General features: G+C 39.8%; 1 protein-coding gene across 1 annotated transcript in view; it reads right to left on the bottom strand.

Moving 5' to 3' along the window:
- The window catches only part of LOC138986896 (ATP-binding cassette sub-family C member 4-like), a gene marked incomplete at its 5' end in the record, with an annotated part of 178,740 nt that overhangs the window by 26,874 nt on the left and 130,709 nt on the right, over positions 1 to 21,157 (bottom strand). Inside the window, 3 exon segments of the mRNA XM_070366898.1 lie at positions 1,371 to 1,526; positions 14,301 to 14,492; positions 16,861 to 16,961. Coding sequence (XP_070222999.1) covers positions 1,371 to 1,526; positions 14,301 to 14,492; positions 16,861 to 16,961 — 449 coding nt within the window.

Raw genomic sequence — 21,157 nt, 5'->3', positions numbered from 1 at the left:
CTTGCCAACACTAGTAACTTTATTTTTTTCTCTCTCTTTTCTTTGATAGCAGACATCTTAAGGGGTGTGAGGTGGCATTTCACTAGAGTCTAAAAAACTATCTTGATTTAAAAATTACTTAGAGTAATCCCAGGTATTTTCAAGGTCACGGGCAGGTAGCAACAGCTGTCCCCAAGTCCACATTCACCGTCCTTTGGGTGCCATGTTGTACATGCTTCCTGATAACAGGTATTTCAGGACACATTACACCCACATTCCAGGAAGCACATTTGCCTGGCTCATTCTGTCTCATCTCCTCTCTGTTTCTCATCTCAAGAGGGTATTTTTCTGAGCTTCCTTTGATAGGCAGATAATTGCTAAGTATATAAATAAAAACTCATTTTTTTTTTAATCAGCAAGTCTGTCAAAGCAGAGGGCAGGATGATAGATGAGGACACAGGATCAAGGTTGCGCTTGGCTATATACCTGGAGGATAGTAATCTCTCAGTAAATATCACAGAATTATGTTGAATGAATGAACCACAGGAATGACAGCAGTGTCTACCATGCATATAATCCAGTCTCCAAACTCTCCCTGAAAGTTACACTACTTTACAAAGAAGAAGAAAAGAGAACAGAATCAGAGCCCAGGAAGAGATGGCCAACTCAACACTCCACCATCACAGCAGGCACATATGGGTCTACATGAAACACTTCACACTCATTGACCTATTTTATCCTCACAACAGATTGAGGGGGTGATACTGTTATCTGCCTTGTAAGACAGAGAAAACCAAGGTACATAGAGACAGAATTCTGAGTCCCCTGCTCTTCCTCACTATTCTGTACTGCCTCCCTGGTGAAAATCATTCATTAATGGCTAAATTGTCAAAGTCTCCCCAAAGCATCTAAATATCCTATAATTCTCAAAGCCCCACAATTTCATAGAAAGTTCTCCAAGGAGATATCACTTTTTAAAAGATGTCCTGGTTTCCCACAACAAAATTACATCTGTAAGACACTTATTAACAAAATTCATGTTTCCCTATAGGAACCTCTCCAGCGCTAAACAATTTATCCTTCTGTTCTCAGAATTATGTGATTATCAGTGAATAAAATTGTGGAAACTAAGGAAGTCTGAGTCAAGAAATCTATCTCAGTAAGTTATTAAATCACATGCACACAAAACTAACAAATGAACAACAACAAAAAAAAAAAACCTGGTATCTGATGAAAGTGTCTATTGAAAATACCTGCTGCTAAAAACATGCTCTACCGGGAAAAAAAAGGATCAACTCATTCACTTAATTTGAAAAAAACAATCAAATTAAAAGCACTTAAACTTAGACGCCTTATACAAAGAACATGTGAGAGCGCTCTGCTGTGCGTACCTGAAGTGCAACTGACAATTTCTTCCTTAAATCGTGCAGTCCAATATGTGCTGTCAAGATTCCATCAATATAAATGCCACCTTCAGGTTCTGACAATCGAAAAAGGGCAGCAATGAGGGAACTTTTTCCAGCTCCTGTTCTTCCCACGATGCCATACTGTAAAGAGACCCAGGGGGGATGAAGAATTAACAGGATGCACAAAACACAGGAGAACCCTGATTGTTGAAGACGAATTTTTAAGGTTCTATTATACATAAAGAGTAGTCTATAAGTTTCCCAGGGCTTCCCTGGTGGCTCAGACGGTAAAGTGTCTGGCTGCAGTGCAGAAGGCCCAGGTTCAATCCCTGGGTCAGGAAGATCCCCTGGAGAAGGCCATGGCAACCCACTTCAGTATTCTTGCCTGGTGAATCCCATGGTCCGAGGAGCCTGGTGGGCTACAGTCCATGGGGTCACAAAGAGTCAGAGATGACCAAGCAACTTCATAAGTTTCTCAAGCATGGCCCTGCTGGCATTTTGGACCAGATAATTCATTGTTGAGGCTCAGGGGCCTGTCCTGTATATTGTGTGATGATTGACAGTAGCCATGAACCCACTAGACACCAGATGCAACCCCCAAATTGTGGCAACCAAAAATGACAGAAATTCACAAATGTCCCTGATTAAGATCACCATCATCCTAAGAATACACAACATAAACTATAGTGATTTTCATGCCTTCTAAAAATGTCAGGCAATTTTATTCAGATTTCCCTGAATAAAAGTTTAATATGCTGAAAATTGTTTGTTTTCTATAATTATCATATAAGGAGCAGAAGGGGATAACAGGATGAGATGGTTGGATGGCATCACTGACTCAATGGACATGAGTCTGAGTAAACTCTGGGAGTTGGTGATGGACAGGGAGGCCTGGCGTGCTGCAGTCCATGGGGTCGCAAAGAGTCACACACGACTGAGTGCCTGAACTGAACTGATCATTATGTGGTATGTTAAAGGGGGAGACATATATGTGTATGCAGTGTGTGTGTGTGTGTGTGTGTGTGTGTGTGTGTGTGTGTAACTAACATTCACAAGTGAAGGAAAAAGACCTGAAAAATAATCTGCCTGCAGTGAAAAACTAGCAGTCTCCTAAGTGGTCCATAAGAAGTCAGCTTTTAAATTAGTTTGATTCCTACTCCCTGGATAATTTGACCTTGAGTATTGACCATGGGTAATTTTACAGGATGTCGACAAGTCAAGACAGAGTGTTAACCCAAACAAGTGCTCACTTTCTGTGTTATTTATTTAAGAGGAATTATTCTTCGGTAGAAAAATGAAATCACTTCCTGATATTAAATATCTTAATCATATTCTATCTTGAAAGGAAACATCTTCAAATATAAAATGCAGGTCTCAGTCTTGAAAGAGGCCAGTAGACAAAATTTCCATAATGAGATCAACAATGATATAAATAATGTTTGCTATTTACATGGGACCTTTCATCGGAGTAGGTCAAAAGGCATTTTATAAATAAATTAATACTTAACAACTGAACCTTGGAAAAACACATGTCAGGTGTCAGTCTATTTACTAAAACCAGAGCAGAGAGAAATTAAACGCACTAACAGTAAGATTCAAGAATCAGTACAGAGTAGGTAAAATGCTGGTGGCTGGTGGTTTAGTCACTGAGTCGTGTCCAACTCTTGCCGACCCCATGGACTGTCGCCTGCCAGGCTCCTCTGTCCATGGGATTCTCCAGGCAAGAATACTGGAGTGAGTTGCCATTTCCTTCTCCCATGTAAAATGCTGGTGAGGAATAAAACTGCATTCAAATATATATGCAGAAACTGGCCTTTTTTACCAATGAATTTTTAAGTGAAAAAAGTATTAATCACTTGTGTCCAACTCTTTGCGACCCCCTGGACTGTAGACTGCCAGGCTCCTCTGTCCATGGAATTCTCCAGGCAAGAGTACTGGAGTGGGTTGCCGTTTCCTACTCAAGGGGATCTTCCTGACCCATGGATGGATCCCAGGTCTCCTACATTGCAGGCAGATTCTTTACCTTCTGAGCCACTGGGGAAGCCCAACTGCAAATTCTCTGAAGGAAGCTTTCCAAGAGATTATTTCATCTATATTTAAAATCTGGAATTGATGATAGTGTAAGATATGCTTTGATATCTTTTGATATGATTTGATAATATCAAAACAAAACTGGGAAATACAGGAAGGAGTAAAAGAACAACTACACTATTCTGACAGTCAATACATGGATAAACATTAGAAACTATTCTCTCTTCTTAATTTCTTCTTAGTCTGTAAACAATCAACATTATATTGTGAAATTTTTTATAGAAAAAAAAAAAAGAATATGGTATGACATAATTTTATGTCTTAGATATTATGCAAGTGGGATGAATACTTTATTGTAACTAAAGTACCTCATGGTACATATTTTCAAAAAAAAAAAAAAAAAAAGAAGACCGTGGTGAGAATTTTTCTCTCTCTCTGACAGGGGAGATCTGAGACAGTAGAGGGGAGAAAATACTTTGTGGGATTAAGGAATATAAATAGTATAAATAACATATGATATATGCACTATTATTATACCCATTTCATACATCAATAAAAAGAGAGGCATAAGGAGTTCGAGGCTTGCCCAAAGTAATGGAGATAGAATAGAATAGTTATACAGGTAGTTATAAAAGTCCCAGTAGGGGATTATAGGTAGAAAGGGGAAACCTGGGGAAATTTGGGAGACCACTGTAAGTTAATGATCACTCAAGAAAGCTATCCAGAATGCCATGGAATGAAGCAGACTTGTTTAACTATAAAGCCATAAATAAAAGTGGGCTTCCCTGGTGACTCAGGTGGTAAAGCCTCTGCCTGCAATGCAGGAGACCTAGGTTCGATCCCCTGGAAGAAAAAAAAAAAAAAGATATGCTTTAAGTTTTAAAACTCATGACTTTAAAAAAGAACTACTAAATCTTTCTGAGCAATATAATCAGAATGCTTGGAATGTTTCATGTTTTCTGATTTGAATACTTCTAAAGTTTCAAATCTTAGTCTGTCAAATAAATCATGGCATTTCAAAAATGAATTTATCTTTATAGAGATTAAACATAAGAAAAGTGGGTTTACCTAATTTTATTATCTTATAAAGGTAATACAATGACTATAAGACATTTTATTGTTGTTCAATCATTCAGTCATGTCTGACTATTTGCGACCCCATGGACTGCAGCATGCCAGGTTTCCCTGTCCTTCACTATCTCCTGGAGCTTGCTCAAATTCATGTCCATTGAATTGGTGATGTCACCCAATCATTTCATCCTCTGCCATCTCCTTCTCTTCCTGCCTTCAATCTTTCCCAGCATCAGGGTCTTTTCCAATGAAATGGCTCTTCACATCAGGTGGCCAAAGTATTGGAGATTCAGCTTCAGCATCAGTTCTTCCAATGATTATTCAGGGTTGATTTCCTTTAGGATTGACTGGTTTGATTGCCTTGCTGTCTGAGGGACTCTCAAGAGCCTTCTCCAGCACAACAGTTCAAAAGCATCAGTTCTTCAGCGCCCACACTGTTTATGGCCCAACTCTTACATCCATACATGACTACTGGAAAAAGCATAGCTTTGACTAGATGGACCTCTGTTGGCAAAATAATGTCTCTGCTTTTTAATTTGTTGTCTACGTTTGTCATAGCTTTCCTTCCAAGGAACAAGCATCTTCTAATTTCACAGTTGCAGTCATCGCCCACAGTGATTTGGAGCATAAGAAAATAAAGTCTATCACTGTTTCCATTGTTTTCCCATCTATTTGCCATAAAGCGATGAAACCAGAGGCAATGATCTTAGCTTTCTGCATGCTGAGTTTTAAGCCAGCTTTTTGCACTCTCCTCTTTCACCTTCATCAAGAGGTTCTTTAGTTCCTCTTTGCTTTCTGCCATTTGGGTGATATCATCTGCATATCTGAGGTTACTGATATTTCTCCTGGCAATCTTGATTCCACCTTGAGCTTCATCCAGCCCAGCATTTTGCATGCTGTACTCTGCATGTAAGTTGAATAAGCAGGGTAACAATATACAGCCTTGAAGTACTTCTTTCCCACTTTTGAACCAGTACATTGTTCCATGTCCAGTTCTAACTGTTGCTTCTTGATCTGCATACAGGCTTCTCAGGACATTTTGTACCTTACATTAATCCCTAATTCATATAATATAGATGTGCCATTCTCTGCATGCAGGCAGGTTGTAGTGTGTATATATATGGCTCATCTGTTCTGTGTACAAGCAGGCCTCAAAGATATTTTGTATTTGGCTCCAGACTACCTCAACAATGTGAATATCAAAATAAAGCAAGATATATGAATTTTTTGTTTCTTTATGCAAATAAAAGTTATGTTTATACTATATTGTAGTCTAATGAGGCACAATAGCATTATATAAGGTAATAGTACATGCCTTAATTTCCAATACTTTATTGCTAAAAGAATGCTAACCATCTGAGCATTTATAGGGTAACATTAAAAACCACTGATCACGGATCAGAATAATAAATATAATAATAATGAAATGGTTTGAAATATTGCAAAAATTATCAAAATGAGACAGAGACATGAAGTGAGCAAATGCTATAGGAAAAATGGTGCCATTTTACTTGCCTGACACAGCATTGCCATAAATGTCCAATTTTTTTTTAAGCATTATCTGTGAAGCACAGTTAAACAGGTGTGCCTATATTTCTGTGTGTTCTCATACATAAATCAACACACATCAGGACACAGGTGAGAACTGATCTGTGAGAATGTGTGTATGTTCCCATGTTACCAGCTCTACTGTAACTGACCCATCTGTGCAAATAGGAACATCTGTACACTTTAGGTAAATGGACTGAGATATGTTGGGGCACCAAGGACTGCTCATGACCACAGGACTGTGAGTTCCAAACTCCAGTGAAGAGAACTAAAAAACCAGGGGACTTCCCTGGCATTCATTCCAGTGGTTAAGATTCTGTGCTTCCACTGCAGGAGGCATGGATTTGATCCCTGGTCAGGGAACTAAGATCACACATGCTGCATGGCCCCAAACACCCCAAAAAGAAAAAAGCAACTCACAGAAAACCTGACTCTATTATTCCAGAGTTCAGTCTTCAAAGCTATAGTCTGAATGTCTTTTCTGAGTAACCAAAGGGTTCTACCAATTGCCCATGAAGAGTGTCACCAGTATCAGTAACCTTACATTCTTCAATCTAAAGACAGTTGGGGGACTTCCCTGGTGGCTCAGTGATAAAGAATCTGCCTGCCAATGCAGTAGACGTGGGTTCAATCCCTAGTCTAGTAGAATCACACATGCTGTGAAACAACTAAGCCCGTGCACCACAACTATTGAGCCTGCGCTCTAGAACCCGGGAACCACAACTGTTGAGCCAACATGCCACAACTATTGAAGACCTTGCACCCTATAGCCCATGCTCTTAACAAGAGAAGACACCACAATGAGAGGCTCACATGTGGCAACTAGAGAAAAGCCCAAGCAGCAACAAAGACCCAGCACAGCCAAAAATAAATAAATAAATAAAATTATAAAGACTCTTAAAGAAAATCTTCTGTTATTGGTTTTGCAATGGCCCCTTTCTGTTTTTCCAACCAGGTTGGTCTCTGATGATGACACAACTTATTACACACTTGCTTTTGGATCTCTCTTCACACACCAAACTCAACATATTCAACACCCAATGCCCCACACAAAACAATCCCTTCATCCGTCTTCCCTACTTTATTCTCATTACTTCTTTCCCAGGCTCACAGTGTTTAAAAAACAAATTAAATTCCTTAATCATAATCAGTGCAAATAAATTTAAAAAGTAAATAAATACTAGCTATAGCCCAGCACTCTGAAAAAAATTCTTAAAATTATATTTTTACTTTCTAGGCTGCTGCATGTGTTCTTTTTGTTGTTTCTGTATTTTTTTGTATGTGTTCTTAAAGACACAGTTCACATATTTAAGCAAAATGGGATTAATGTGAACATACTGTTATATGTGTTTTCATTTAGTATTTTGTAATGCTTTCATAATATTGTAGTACATGTGATCATTTATTTAACAAATCCTCTATTGCTGGATATTTAGGCAGTGTCAAATAGTTAGCTACTGGAAATAACTCTGTGTTAAATATCCCTGAAGCTAAATCTTTGCAAACAACCTTAAGCATTTCCTTCACATAAATTCTCAGATTTGGAACTGCTGAGAGTCAAGTATGAACCCCTTGGACAGCAAGTATGAATCCCTTGGATAGCAAGGAGATCAAACAAGTCAATCCTAAAGGAAATCAGTCCTGAATAGTCATTGGAAGAACTGATGCTAAAGCTCCAATACTTTGGCTACCTGACACAAAGAACCAACTCATTAGAAAAGACCCTGATGCTGGGAAAGACTTAAGACAGAAGGGGAAGGGGACAACAGAGGATGAGATGGCTGGATGGCATCACTGATACAATGAGCATGAACTTGGGCAAACTCCAGGAGATGGTGAGAGACAGAGAAACCTGGTGTGTGTCAGTCCATGGGGTTGTGAAGAGTCGGACACAACTAGGTGACTGAACAGCAACAACAAAGTATAAACATTTTCAGAGGAAGCTGTTAAGCTGCTAACCTACCCTCCAGAAGTATGATACCATTTTTTACTCCCACCCATTTCCCTGCACATTCACAAATCCAGGTGTTAGAGCTTTGTTTTAATTGACATCAATTTGATTCCAAAAAGTGGCATCACTTTCCCACGATGTCTTACTGGAGGGAAAACAGCTCCCGCCTCCCGCCCCCTGCACCTGCCCCCTCTGGTCCATGTGCTCTCACTTCTCAAATTAAACTCCCAAATGCCAGCTCAGCATTCAACACTACACCCTAGGATGTCTCTTCTACAAAACTGTCCTCTCATACTTCATGTACATGAGTCAGCTTCCTTGGCATCACTAGGTAATTGTGAGGGTTGAATGCAAAAACGTGTGTTACGCACTTGGTAGTTCATTTTCCTGAATGCTTTGCAGATGTCTAGGTCTTCACTCACTGGATCAGAGCATCATGCTTTTGCTTATCTTGGTCTTACCTCCCAGAATGCCTTTCACATGCATTTCCACCTGCTGAAACCCTAACCACACATCACTAAGTCTGTCTCACATGTCTAATTCCTTGAAAATGCTCTCCCTGTCTCCTGATGTGGGCTTGTTCCAACTCTAGCTGATGTTATGTCATTTTATATAAATGTCTATAAAAATTGTGACCTCCTTCTAGCTTACAAAGTTAATATAGCCATTTTCTTGTTTCTTCAACTAGACTGTATACATTGACATCAGGATCTGTATTGGATTTGACTTTTTCTTATTTGTATTACCTGTGGTGTCCTGAGACAAAGAAACTTCCACTGGAAGATGAGATTTTTAACTCAGGCCAGAGAAATTTATGGAAAAAATCTATTACCATTTTATTTAGGTATAAGATAAATCAGAGACAGATACAGCAGATGGATCCTATAGCCATAAATAGAATTTCAAATGGCCAACAGCTCATTTTCATGGGACAGACAACACTTTCTGCAATGCAAGTGGTTATGGTCATTTTACACCCTATGAAAATAATGACCATTTTGTCCAAGCATTTACTCTGGGTGCTTTACATGTCTTATGTTCTTTAAGTTGTACATCAACCCTACAGGTTACATCCTATCACTTCCATTTTGCACAAGAAAAGATTGAGGCTTAGATAACTTAGTCTGTCTGAACTATCAGAGTCCATAAATAGCAGTATGGGACTCAAATCCACATCTTTTGGCCTCTTTTCCATCTGCTGATGGGACTCTTTATTATTTGGATGGCCTGACATTTTATCATGTCCCTCTGTGTAGCTAGAACACAGAGAGTGGGGATAGGTGTAGTTTCAGTTAAAAAAAACAGGCCTACCATAGAGAACTTACAGTCAGAAACTTAAAGCATGACGTGGACACAAGTGTATATATGGTGAACAGGAGCAAAGAGGGTACCTGAAGTCAGGTTGACCAGCTGTCAGCAGAAAGAACTGGCATCCACAGCCAGATTGAAGAGAAACCTGCAGTTAAGTGGGACACATGATGCCTGGGGAACAGGTCAAAGAGACCTCATGCCCTGCTAGGGGCAGCAAGACTCATTTTTTATCCCATCAGATGGTGAAACAGCCACACATACACTGCTGCACTGGGCTGTCTCTGACTCCAGGTCCAGACAGGGCTGAGCCTGTGGGAAATCCCCCTGGTCCCTGCAGGAGGCTGGTGTGGGGAAGGTGGTACAGTGGAATGAAAAATGCCTGTGATGGAAGACAGACTCCACTGGAAAGACACAAATAATGCAGTAGAATCACACAGAATTAGATTATAATGTAAAAGTGAAATTTATAGAGCATAAAGGTAAGGAAATCTAGTGGCACAGAATATTCTAGAGCCTCCTGCTCAGTCACAACAGAGATTTGAGAATTCTTAAGTTCAATTTCAAACTGTCAAAGCACATTTCTTGGGAATCACAGGTTATCACTCATAAAAACTGCCCATGGGAGGGAAAGGAGGAGGTTATGTTCAGCTGTAATGCTGAGTCAAGAGGTCTGGGTGATCCTGAGACTCTGCATTTCTAAGAAGCTCTAGGAGATGTAGGTGCTGCTGGCTCTGGCACCACAGTTTGAGTCACAAGGAATTAGGAAGCCAGCAGGGGAAGGGGGACAATCTGGGAGTAAGGAGAGTGGCTTTTAAGAAAATATTATGTAAAAAAGGAGAAAATGTAAGAAACTAATATTTTGCACATTATAGCATGTTCTACTAAGCATCTGTAAAAATGTATCATCCAAATAATAGCTGTGAGCAAAAACAAAGCAAAATCAATCTACCTCGAGAGCTGGAAAATACTTTATTGCCCAGGATTCTCTAAAATGATCAAATCAACCACAAAATCATCTAAATGAAAAATTTAGCCTGTTTTCAGACTCTAACAAAGAAGTCTAGGGTCCTATTTATCTCACGTTGGCTTTTATGTTTGGCTGTTCTGAGTCCTGATTGCCTTCGAAGAGCTGTCTCTGGCTGTGGTGAGTAGGGGCTACTCCCTGTTGCAGTGCACGGGATTCTCACTGAGGGGGCTTCTACTGATGCTGAGCAAAGACTTCAGTAGTTGTGGCACATGGCTCAGTAGTTGTGGTGCAGGGCTTAGTTGCTTTGCAGCATGTGGAATCTTCTCAGACCAGGGATTGAACCAGTGTCCCCAGCATTGGCAGGCAAATTCTTATCCACTGCACCACCAGGGGAGTCCTAGTTCCTTATTTTTACTTGCTATTTCTTCTGTAAATTAAAATCCCGCATCAGTTCAGTTCAGCCACTCAGTCGTGTCCGACTCTTTGTGACCCCATGAATCACAGCATGTCAGGCTTCCCTGTCCATCACCAACTCCCGGAGTTCACTCAAACTCATGTCCATCGAGTCGGTGATGCCATCCAGCCATCTCATCCTCTGTCGTGCCCTTCTCCTCCTTCCCCCAATCCCTCCCAGCATTAGGGTCTTTTCCAATGAGTCAACTCTTCACATGAGGTGGCCAAAGTACTGGAGTTTCAGCTTAAGCATCAATCCTTCCAATGAACACCCAAGACTGATCTCCTTTCAGTCCAAGGGACTCTCAAGAGTCTTCTCCAACACCACAGTTCAAAAGCATCAATTCTTCAGCATTCAGCTTTCTTCACAGTCCAATTCTCACATCCACACATGACCACTGGAAAAACTATAGCCTTGACAAGACAGACCTTTGTAGGCAAAGTAATATCTCTGCTTTTGAATATGCTATCTAGGATGTCATAACTTTCTTCCAAGGAGTAAGTGTCTTAATTTCATGACTGCAATCACCATCTGCAGTGATTTTGGAGCCCCAAAAAATGAAGTCTGACAGTGTTTCCACTGTTTCCCCATCTATTTCCCGTGAAGTGATGGGATCAGATGCCATGATCTTAGTTTTCTGAACGTTGAGCTTTAAGCCAACTTTTTCACTCTCCTCTTTCACTTTCATCAAGAGGCTTTTTAGTTCCTCTTCACTTTCTGCCATAAGGGTGGTGTCATCTGCATATCTGAGGTTATTGATATTTCTCCCGGCAATCTTGAATAGTGCCTACTATACTTTCCTATTGACTAACTTCCAGAAATCAGGACAGAAGAGGAAATAAGAGAAAGAGAATAAAGCCCCACTTCTGCTGGGCTGGCTCACTCTCATGTCCCCTGCCCACCACACCCTTCCCCCCCCCCCCTCCACAACAGCCTCTCTCAATCAAATCCAACACCAAAGGGTTGTCCTGGAGTGATGAGGGCTGGGACAGGTGAGCTTGAGAGGGAACCTAGAAGGTAGACAGGTAGAGTGAAATCAATTCATGAACACACTGCCCAGGTATCATCTCCAAACACAGAAATGAAACTAAAAGTGATACTGAGTGGACCAAGGTACAGATCAAAAATCAAGTTACTGCAGTTATTAATTCAGTCTCCAAATTCAATTTTCCCTCAAACATTTCAGAATCTCAATCCCATGATTTTCAGGTTTTAGAAGGAAGAATAAGAATCTGTTATATTCCTAAGTTATACTACAGATAAGTCATATTTTATGGCTTTGGGGAGAATTTAAGACAAGTGCAGGTTAACAGAATTACATTTACAACAGAAAATCTGACACACACATTGTCTGAGAGTAAGTAAACACCACCTACAGTGCTCTCAGGGAAAAGATTATATTAAGAGCTGTGGTTAATGTTTTCCTGACACAGCAGTTCACATTTTTCCTGACCTACACTGAAACTGGAAATAATTAGGAGGGAGCTTTTGCCCTGTGACTAACTGAAGCTGCTCCCTGGGTAGCATTCGGGCATTACATTGAATATTCTTTCATATTACAAGGGTTTCATTCATTAAATCACAGCTACAGCCATTAGATGGGTCTGGGGTGGTTAAGAGTTTTAAAGAGCAGTTCTTTCAGTTATTTACGGAGTTGTCATGTGTGTGTGCTGGTTCCTGCTTGCTCACACCTGTGTAAGTCACTCACCCTCACAACCAGCAGTCCCTCAGCACCCTCTCTGTGCCTTGCAAAATGCTACTTTCTGGGAACAAAAATGAAAACAAGAGGCTCCCTGATTATAAAAAGCCTCAAAGTACTGTGAGATGCAGATCCCAAATTACAAAGCATGCCACAGGTGCTATCTTTTAATTATGATGAAATTCACATAACATAAAATTTAACCATTTTTAAGTGGATAGTTTTGGTGTTCAGTACATTCACATTGTTGTGCAACCAAGCTTGAGATTTTTTTTTTTTTTTTTTTTGCCTCATAAAACTGAAATTCTTACCCATTAAAAACAACTCCCCATTTCCCCTTCCCCAGTCCCTGGAAACCACCATCCTACTTCCTGTCTTCTTGGATTTGATTACTCTAGGAATCTCACATAAATGGAATGAGAGTATTCATTTCTTTTGTGTCTTTCATTTCATTTTGTGATGTCATCAAGGTTTATCCATAGGTCAGAATTTTCTTCCTTTTTAAGGCTGAATAATACTTCATTGTAAGGATTTAGTTCCTTCCAACTTTTGGCTGCTATGAACATAGGTGTACCATAAATGCTACCTTAATATAAAAGACACTAAGGGTATATTAGTGTGTGTGTGTATAAAAGTATATATATACACTAATACTAAAAGTATTATATATATACACTAATATGTATATTAGTATATTAAGTATATGTTAGTACATTAAGTATATTAGTTAAGTATGTATATTAAATATATATAATATATATTAGTATATTAGTATATATAAGGGTATATTAAGGGTACATTAAACTGAGGGTCTCGAAGATGCATTCAAGTTGACTCAAAAAATGAGATTTTCACCATCCAGATGATGGAGGGCCTGGGTCTCTGAGGCAGAGGACCAGTATGTGCACAGGGAACAGGGAGGACATGGTGCTTTGGGAGAACCTGCATGCAGTCCCATTGCAGGGGGTGTGTGTCAGACAAACTGGCTGCAGAGTAAGGTGGGGAAGAGCTCCTAACACCTTGTCTGTTCTGGTTTAGTGTCTTCTTCAAGACTCTGTCCTGGTCCCAGCTGAGGGCCTCAAGCTGAGTGCAGAAAGAACATCACCAGCAGACATGGATGCTGACAGGTCCAGGTCACAAGCCTCTCTGCCATCTTTCACAAGGATCTTCTCTGCTCCCTTCAATTTGCTTTTGACTTTGAGCCAGTCTCTAGACCCTACCTCTATCTGAGGCCCTGGTTCCTCACTCCTGACTGGGTCATTATTGAGGCTCTTCTCTGGTGGACACAAGGTCACCTCACGGCCCCTGCAGGAGTGGACTTGAGGCTATGCTATGGTTCCAGCAGCAGCTCACACAGCCCAGTAAGGATCAGATCTGGGCTAAGAAAGAAGCAGTCTATTGGGGGAGGGCAGGGGGGCAGCAGCTCAGTGTGGGTGAGTGGAGGACAAGGCTACAGGAAGGGCTAAGGGATAGGGAAGGAGGCTGCAACCAGAGGGCACCATGGGAGGAGGAGGAGATCTCAGAAATACAAACAAGAAAAGATGGAAAGGAATGAGATATTGGAGAGTTAGGGCCAGGAAGACAAGGCTGACGTCCCAGACTTTGTATGAATAATCAGGTGTCACATATAGTGTCCTGAGTCAGGTTAAGATGGAACCCCAGAGCCCATCAACCACCATGAGGGAGCTCACAACACAGGGGAAAAATTGCTGGTATACCCATGCCATGGTCAGTTTCCAAGAAAGATTCACCTACAATGTCACTGATATAATCTGCATCCATTAGGAGCAAACAGTCCCCCTGACATAGTGGTAAGGAAGCCAAGAACAGATGTGGTGCTAAATCTTTAGCTGGATTCAAAGAGGCGAATGGCTTAAACTAACCTTTTCTCTTGAGTAAATGGATGTTTCCAGGTTCCTCAATACCAGAGGACTGTCCGAGTTATATCTGAAGTTCACACTGAAAAAGGAAATCCTTCCGTCTGGGGGCCAGAATGGTGGTGGACGATACTCAAGTTCCCAGGGCTCTTCTTTCTCAAGGTCTGTATATTCAATTACCCTTTCTACTGAAATCATCTGAAAGACATATGACATCACATGAGTTAGTATCAGAGGATCTAGTTTATAGGTGTTCAGAGATTGTAAATGAAACCTCCTGCTTTTTATGGTTCAGAATATCTCAGGTCTCAACATCCACAAAGGACAAAAGTAGGAGTCTGATGAGGCCTTGGATGATTTGCAAACTTGCTCATCATCTTCAACACTTTTACACATGACTACTTCCTTCAATTTTATATAAAAGCTAAAAAAAAAAATAGAGAAATGAATGGTAAGATTTTATTGATCCACCTTTCACATCTAAATAAAAAAAAAAACACAAAGAATTTTTTTGAAAGAGAAGAACACTTATGGACATCAATCAGTATGTGTGGCTACAGAAGGGCCACGTGTTACAGATGTCCAGAACTGGACAGTCATCAAACATCATTTTAATAATTAGTCACTTTCTACTCTGTTAGAAGAAATAAATGGAGAAACTTCATTTTTATTGTTTTTCTCCCTTTAGGAGAAGGTACAAATATTCAAAAGTGTATAATTTACTTAATGACTAAGGCCTCTTCAGTTCAGTTCAGTTCAGTCGCTCAGTCATGTCCGACTCTTTGCAACCCCATGAATCGCAGCATGCCAGGCCTCCCTGTCCATCACCAACTCCCAGAGTTCACTCAAACTCACGTCCATTGAGTCAGTGATGCCATCCAGCCATCTCATCCTCTGTCATCCCCTTCTCCTCCTGCCCCCAACCCCTCCCAGCATCAGAGTCTTTTCCAATTAGTCAACTCTTCACATGAGGTGGCCAAACTATTGGAGTTTCAGCTTTAGCATCAGTTCTTCCAAAGAACACCCAGGACTGATCTCCTTCAGAATGGACTGGTTGGATCTCCTTGCAGTCCAAGGAACTCTCAAGAGTCTTCTCCAACACCACAGTTCAAAAGCATCAATACATCAGTGCTCAGCTTTCTTCACAGTCTAACTCTCACATCCATACATGACCACTGGAGAAACCATAGCCTTGACTAGACAGACCTTTGTTGGCAAAGTAATGTCTCTGCTTTTGAATATGCTATCTAGGTTGGTCATAACTTTCCTTCCAAGGAGAAAGCGTCTTTTAACTTCATGGCTGCAATCACCATCTGCAGTGATTTTGGAGCCCAAAAAATAAAGTCTGACACTCTTTCCACTGTTTTCCCATCTATTTTCCATGAAGTGATGGGACCAGATGCCATGATCTTAGTTTTCTGAATGTTGAGCTTTAAGCCAACATTTTCACTCTCCTCTTTCACTTTCATCAAGAGGCTTTTTAGTTTCTCTTCACTTTCTGCCATAAGGGTGGTGTCATCTGCATATCTGAGGTTATTGATATTTCTCCCGGCAATCTTGATCCCAGCTTGTGCTTCTTCCAGCCCAGCGTTTCTCAAGATGTACTCTGCCTATAATTTAAACAAGCAGGGTGACAATATACAGCCTTGATGTACTCCTTTTCCTGTTTGGAGCCAGTCTGTTGTTCCATGTCCAGTTCTAACTGTTGCTTCCTGACCTGCATACAGGTTTCTCAAGAGGCAAGTCAGGTGGTCTGGTATTCCCATCTCTTTCAAAATTTTCCACAGTTTATTGTGATCAACACAGTCAAAGGCTTAAACAACCATAACTCCACACCTTTAAGAGCACATTTTGGGAGAGAGCCTATCCTACCAGAGAGAAGGGCTCTCAGCAAATTCAGGTGCTCAATACACACATGAATAAGTGACAAAATGGAGGGGAGGAGTGGAGGAACATATTAATTAAATAAACTTTAAAATACTGGATTCTTTTCTTTTACCAAAAATAAAGAATTACCCATTAAGAAGCAAAGATAAACTAGCTGCTAAGAAACGAGCTTATGTTGTCTCCAGAATTTCAGAACCTCTCTCCTACAGAGACATTTATTGTATTTGAAGACAGTTTGTGATGAATATAAAACCCTCTGACATGACATACATATGTGGGAAAATATGTATATATTTTTATTAACTTTAAGCAGATGGAAAGTGAAAGTCAGTCAGTCATGTTCTGCTCTTTGCAACCCTATGGATTGTAGCCTGCCAGACTTCTCTGTCCATGGGGATTCTCCAGGCAAGAATATTGGAGTGGGTAGCCATTCCCTTCTCCAGGGGATCTTTCCAACCCAGGGATAAAATCTTTCTCTTTTGTGGCTCCTGCATTGCAGCCAGATTTTTTACCATCTGAGCCACCAGGGAAGCCCTTAAGCAAATGGAGGAGAACATAAAAAAACTTTGTAAGATAATGTAAAAAAAAAAAAGTTTTATTATTTTATGTAAGAATTGCTTTTATGCCATATAACAGCAAGGAGACCTGAAAAGGCTAAGAACAGAAAAATAAACATCACCATGTTCTCAACTTCAGCACTTTGCCTGACGCACCACTGGAACATCCTCGTGAGTACTAGAGAGAGAGACAGGACCAGGCCAACCTGCCCGAGATCCAAGGCTAAATGAGGAAGAAGAGGAATAAAATTAGTCTACTTCTCAACCCCTCACACAGGTCCTTCTGTCACTTTAGAAAGATGACTCATTTATTTTTATGATTTTTATTGGAGTATATAGTTGATTTACAAAGTTGTGTTAGTTTCAGGTGTACAATAAAGTGAATTAGCCAGATATATACATATAATCTGTTCTTTTTAAATTATTTTACCAGATATGTCATTACATACAGTCCATACCCCATGGACTGTAGCCTACCAGGCTTCTCTGTCCATGGGACTTTCCAGGCAATAGTACTGGAGTGGATTACCATTTCCTTCTCCAGGGGATCTTCCCAACCCAGGGATTGAACCCAGGTCTCCCGCATTGTAGACAGACGCTTTACCATCTGAGCCACCAGGGAAGTCAATATATGTCATTACAGAGTATTATATAGAATCCCCTGTGCTATACAGTAGGTCCTTTTTAGTTATCTATTTTATTATATAGTAGTGAGAAGACTTCTTTATAATATTTAAATCATTTGCATGTAATGATAGTATCATTCATAATATTACTTCTGTTGCATGAGACAATAGTACAGTAGGAAAAAAAGAAAAAAGAAAAAACGCTATGAGGGACTTCCCTGGTGGTCCAATAGCTAAGACTCCAAACTCTCAATGCAGGGGGCTCAGGTTCAATCCCTGGTCAGGCAACTAGACTCCACATGCCACAACTAAGAGTTCACGTGCTGCAACTAAAGTCCTGCCTACTATAACTAAGACTGAAGGTCCCACATGCCCAGCTAAGACCCAATACAGCCAAATAATTAAGTAAATTTTTTTAAAATATGAATTTAGAAAGACCTAACAAAGCTGTGGTTGTTGTTAAGTCACTAAGTCATGTCTGACTCTGGTGACACCATAGACTGTAGCACTACAGGCTTCCCTGTCCTTTGTTATCTCCCAGAGTTTGCTCAAATTCATGTCCATTGAGTTCGTGATGCTATCTAACCATCTCATCCTCTGTCACCTCCTTCTCCTGCCTTCAATCTTTCCCAGTACCCAAGGTCTTTTCTAATGAATCAGCTCTTTGAGTCAGGTGGCAAAAGTATTGGAGCTTCAGCTTCAGCATCAGTCTTTCCAGTGAATATTCAGGGTTGATTTCCTTTAAGATTTAATGATTTGATCTCCTTGCTGTCCAATGGACTCTCAAGAGTCTTCTCCAACACTACAACTTGAAAGCATCAATTCTTCAGCCCTCAGCCTTCTTAATGGCCCAAATTTTACATCCATTGACAACTCTTACATGACTACTGGAAAAAACATAACTTTCACAATATGGACATTTGTTGGCAAAGTGATGTTGCTGCTTTTTAATATTCTGTATAGATTTGTCATAGCTTTCCTTCCAAGAAGCAAACGTCCTTTTTTTTTTTTTTTTTTTTTATTTTATTTTATTTTTAAACTTTACAATATTGTATTGGTTCTGCCATATATCAAAATGAATCTGCCACAGGCATACACGTGTTCCCCATCCTGAACCCTCCTCCCTCCTCCCTCCCCATACCATCCCTCTGGGTCGTCCCAGTGCACCAGCCCCAAGCATCCAGTATCATGCATCGAACCTGGACTGGCGACTCGTTTCATATATATTATACATATTTCAATGCCATTCTCCCAAATCATCTCACCCTCTCCCTCTCCCACAGAGTCCAAAAGACTGTTCTATACATCAGTGTCTCTTTTGCTGTCTCGTATACAGGGTTATTGTTACCATCTTTCTAAATTCCATATATATGTGTTAGTAAACGTCTTTTTATTCATGGTTGCAGTCACAGTTTGCAGTGATTTTTGGAACCCAAGAAAATAAAATCTGTCACTGCTTTAAATTTTTTCCCATCTATTTGCCATGAAGAGATGGGACTGGATGCCATGATCTTAGATCTTTGAATGCTGAGTTTTAAGCCAGCTTTTTCACTCTGCTCTTTCACTTTCATCAAGAGGCTCTTCAGTTTCTCTTCACTTTCTGCCATTAGAATGGTATCATCTGTATATCTGAGGTTATTGATATTTCTCCCAGCAATCTTGATTCCAGCTTATGCTTCATCCAGCCTGGCATTTTGCATGATGTATTTTGCACATAAGTTAAATAAACATAGTGACAACATATAGCTTTGTCATACTCCTTTCCCAATTTTGAATCAGTTCATTGTTCTATGTCCAGTTCTGATTCTTCTTTAAATGCTTTCAGGTTCTCAGGAGACAGGTAAGATGGTCTGGTATTCCTATCTCTTTCAGAATTTTCCACAGTTTATTGTGATCCACAGAGTCAAAGCCTTTCAACATAGTCAATTAAGGAGATGTTTTTTCTGGAACCCCCTTGCTTTCTCTATGATTCAATGAATGTTGGCAATTTGATCTCTGATTCCTCTGCCTTTTCTAAAACAAGCTTGTATAGTTGGAAGTTCCCAGTTCACATACTGTTGAAATCTTTGAAGGATTTTGAGTATAACTTTATTAGCATGTAAAATGAGTGCAATTGTATGATAGTTTGAACATTCTTTGGCATTGTCTTTCTTTGGGATTGGAATGAAAACAACTCTCAGTCCTGTGGCAACTGCTGAGTTTTTCAAATTTTCTGGCATATTATATGAACAGCATCATCTTTTAGGATTTGAAATAGCTAAGCTGGAATTCCATTACCTCCACTAACTTAGTTCATAGTGATGCTTCCTAAGTTCCACTTGACTTCACAATCCAGGATGTCTGGCTCAAGATTAGTGACCACACCATCATGGTTATCCAGGTCATTAAGATCTTTCTGGTACAATTTTTCTGTGTGTTCTTGCCACCTCTTCCTAATCTCTTCTGCTTCTCTTAGGTCCTTACCATTTTTGTCCTTTATCATTTAATCCCACCTGGAGTGAGATACACTTGACAGTATAATATAGTTGAGGATGCCATTGTTCAGATTTTTGTCCTTATACTACAATTATCATTATGTAATTTCACTTTCTACATCCAATGTAGCTGCAGTTGAAATCACAAAAACAAGGCAATGGATTCTAAGAGCCAGTGCTTTTAAATCTAAAATATTACTTTCATTTTTCCATTATTAAAGACTGTAATTCAGGGCTATTTCTATGGTATAGTGAGGGGTGGTGAATTCATGCCACACAATTCCAACAACTGCTCATCTGGGACCCACACAGCAGTGAGGATACTGTTTTTGCTATAGAGAATCTTTCTCAGACCCCTACAACCAAGGATTCCAAGTAACCCAAAAGCTAAAACCTAAAACCTAATCTGTACAAAAAGCTTAATAGTAAACCTGGTTCTTTCCATCCAGCTATAGGACACTACCTAGGATGTTCAGAGGTCATCTTGCTACAGTTATGTAGATCTCAACCCATTCAAAGAAAGATAAAAAGATAAAAGATCTCAATGAAGACCTACTGTAAACAAACAAGCAAACTACTCAAAAGCAATCTACAGATTCAGTGCAATCTCTATCAAATTACCAACGGCATTTTTCACAGAATTAGAACAAAAATATCTACATTTTGTATGGAAATACAAAATACCATGAATAGCCAATGTAATCTTGAGAAAAACAAAGAAGAAAAATGAAGCTAGGAGGAATCATGTCCCCTGTCTTCAGACTATACCACAAAGCTACAGTAATTGAAACAATATGCTACTGGCACCAAAAACAGAAATATAGATCAATGGAACAGGACAAAAGTCCAGAGATAAACCCATGCACCTGTGTCACCTATGAGAAAGGAAGCAAGGATATACAATGGAGAAAGACAGTTTCTCTAATAATTGGTGCTGGGAAAACTGGACAGCTACATCTAAAAGAATAAAATCAGAACACTCCCTAAGACCATAAACAAAAGTAAACTCAAATAGATTACAGACCTAAATGTAAGACCAGACACTAGAAAACTCTTAGATGAAAACATAGGGAGAACCTCTCTGACATAAATTGCAGCAAACTTTTTAACCCACCTCCTAGAGCAATGAAAATAAATAAAACACAAACAAATGGGACCCAATTAAGCTTAAAAACTTTTACACAGCAAAAAAAACAAACAAACAAAGACAACCTGCAGAATGGGGAAAATATTTGCAAATGAAGTGACTGATAAGGGATTACTCTCAAAAATATATAAACAGTTCATGCAGTTCAATATCAAAAATAAATAAGTAAACA

Source organism: Bos mutus, unplaced genomic scaffold, assembly GCF_027580195.1.
Source record: "Bos mutus isolate GX-2022 unplaced genomic scaffold, NWIPB_WYAK_1.1 CTG243, whole genome shotgun sequence".
NCBI classification, from domain to species: Eukaryota; Metazoa; Chordata; class Mammalia; order Artiodactyla; family Bovidae; genus Bos; species Bos mutus.
The sequence above is the reverse complement of the archived record's forward strand: the minus strand, read 5'-3'. Positions and strand labels throughout refer to the sequence as shown.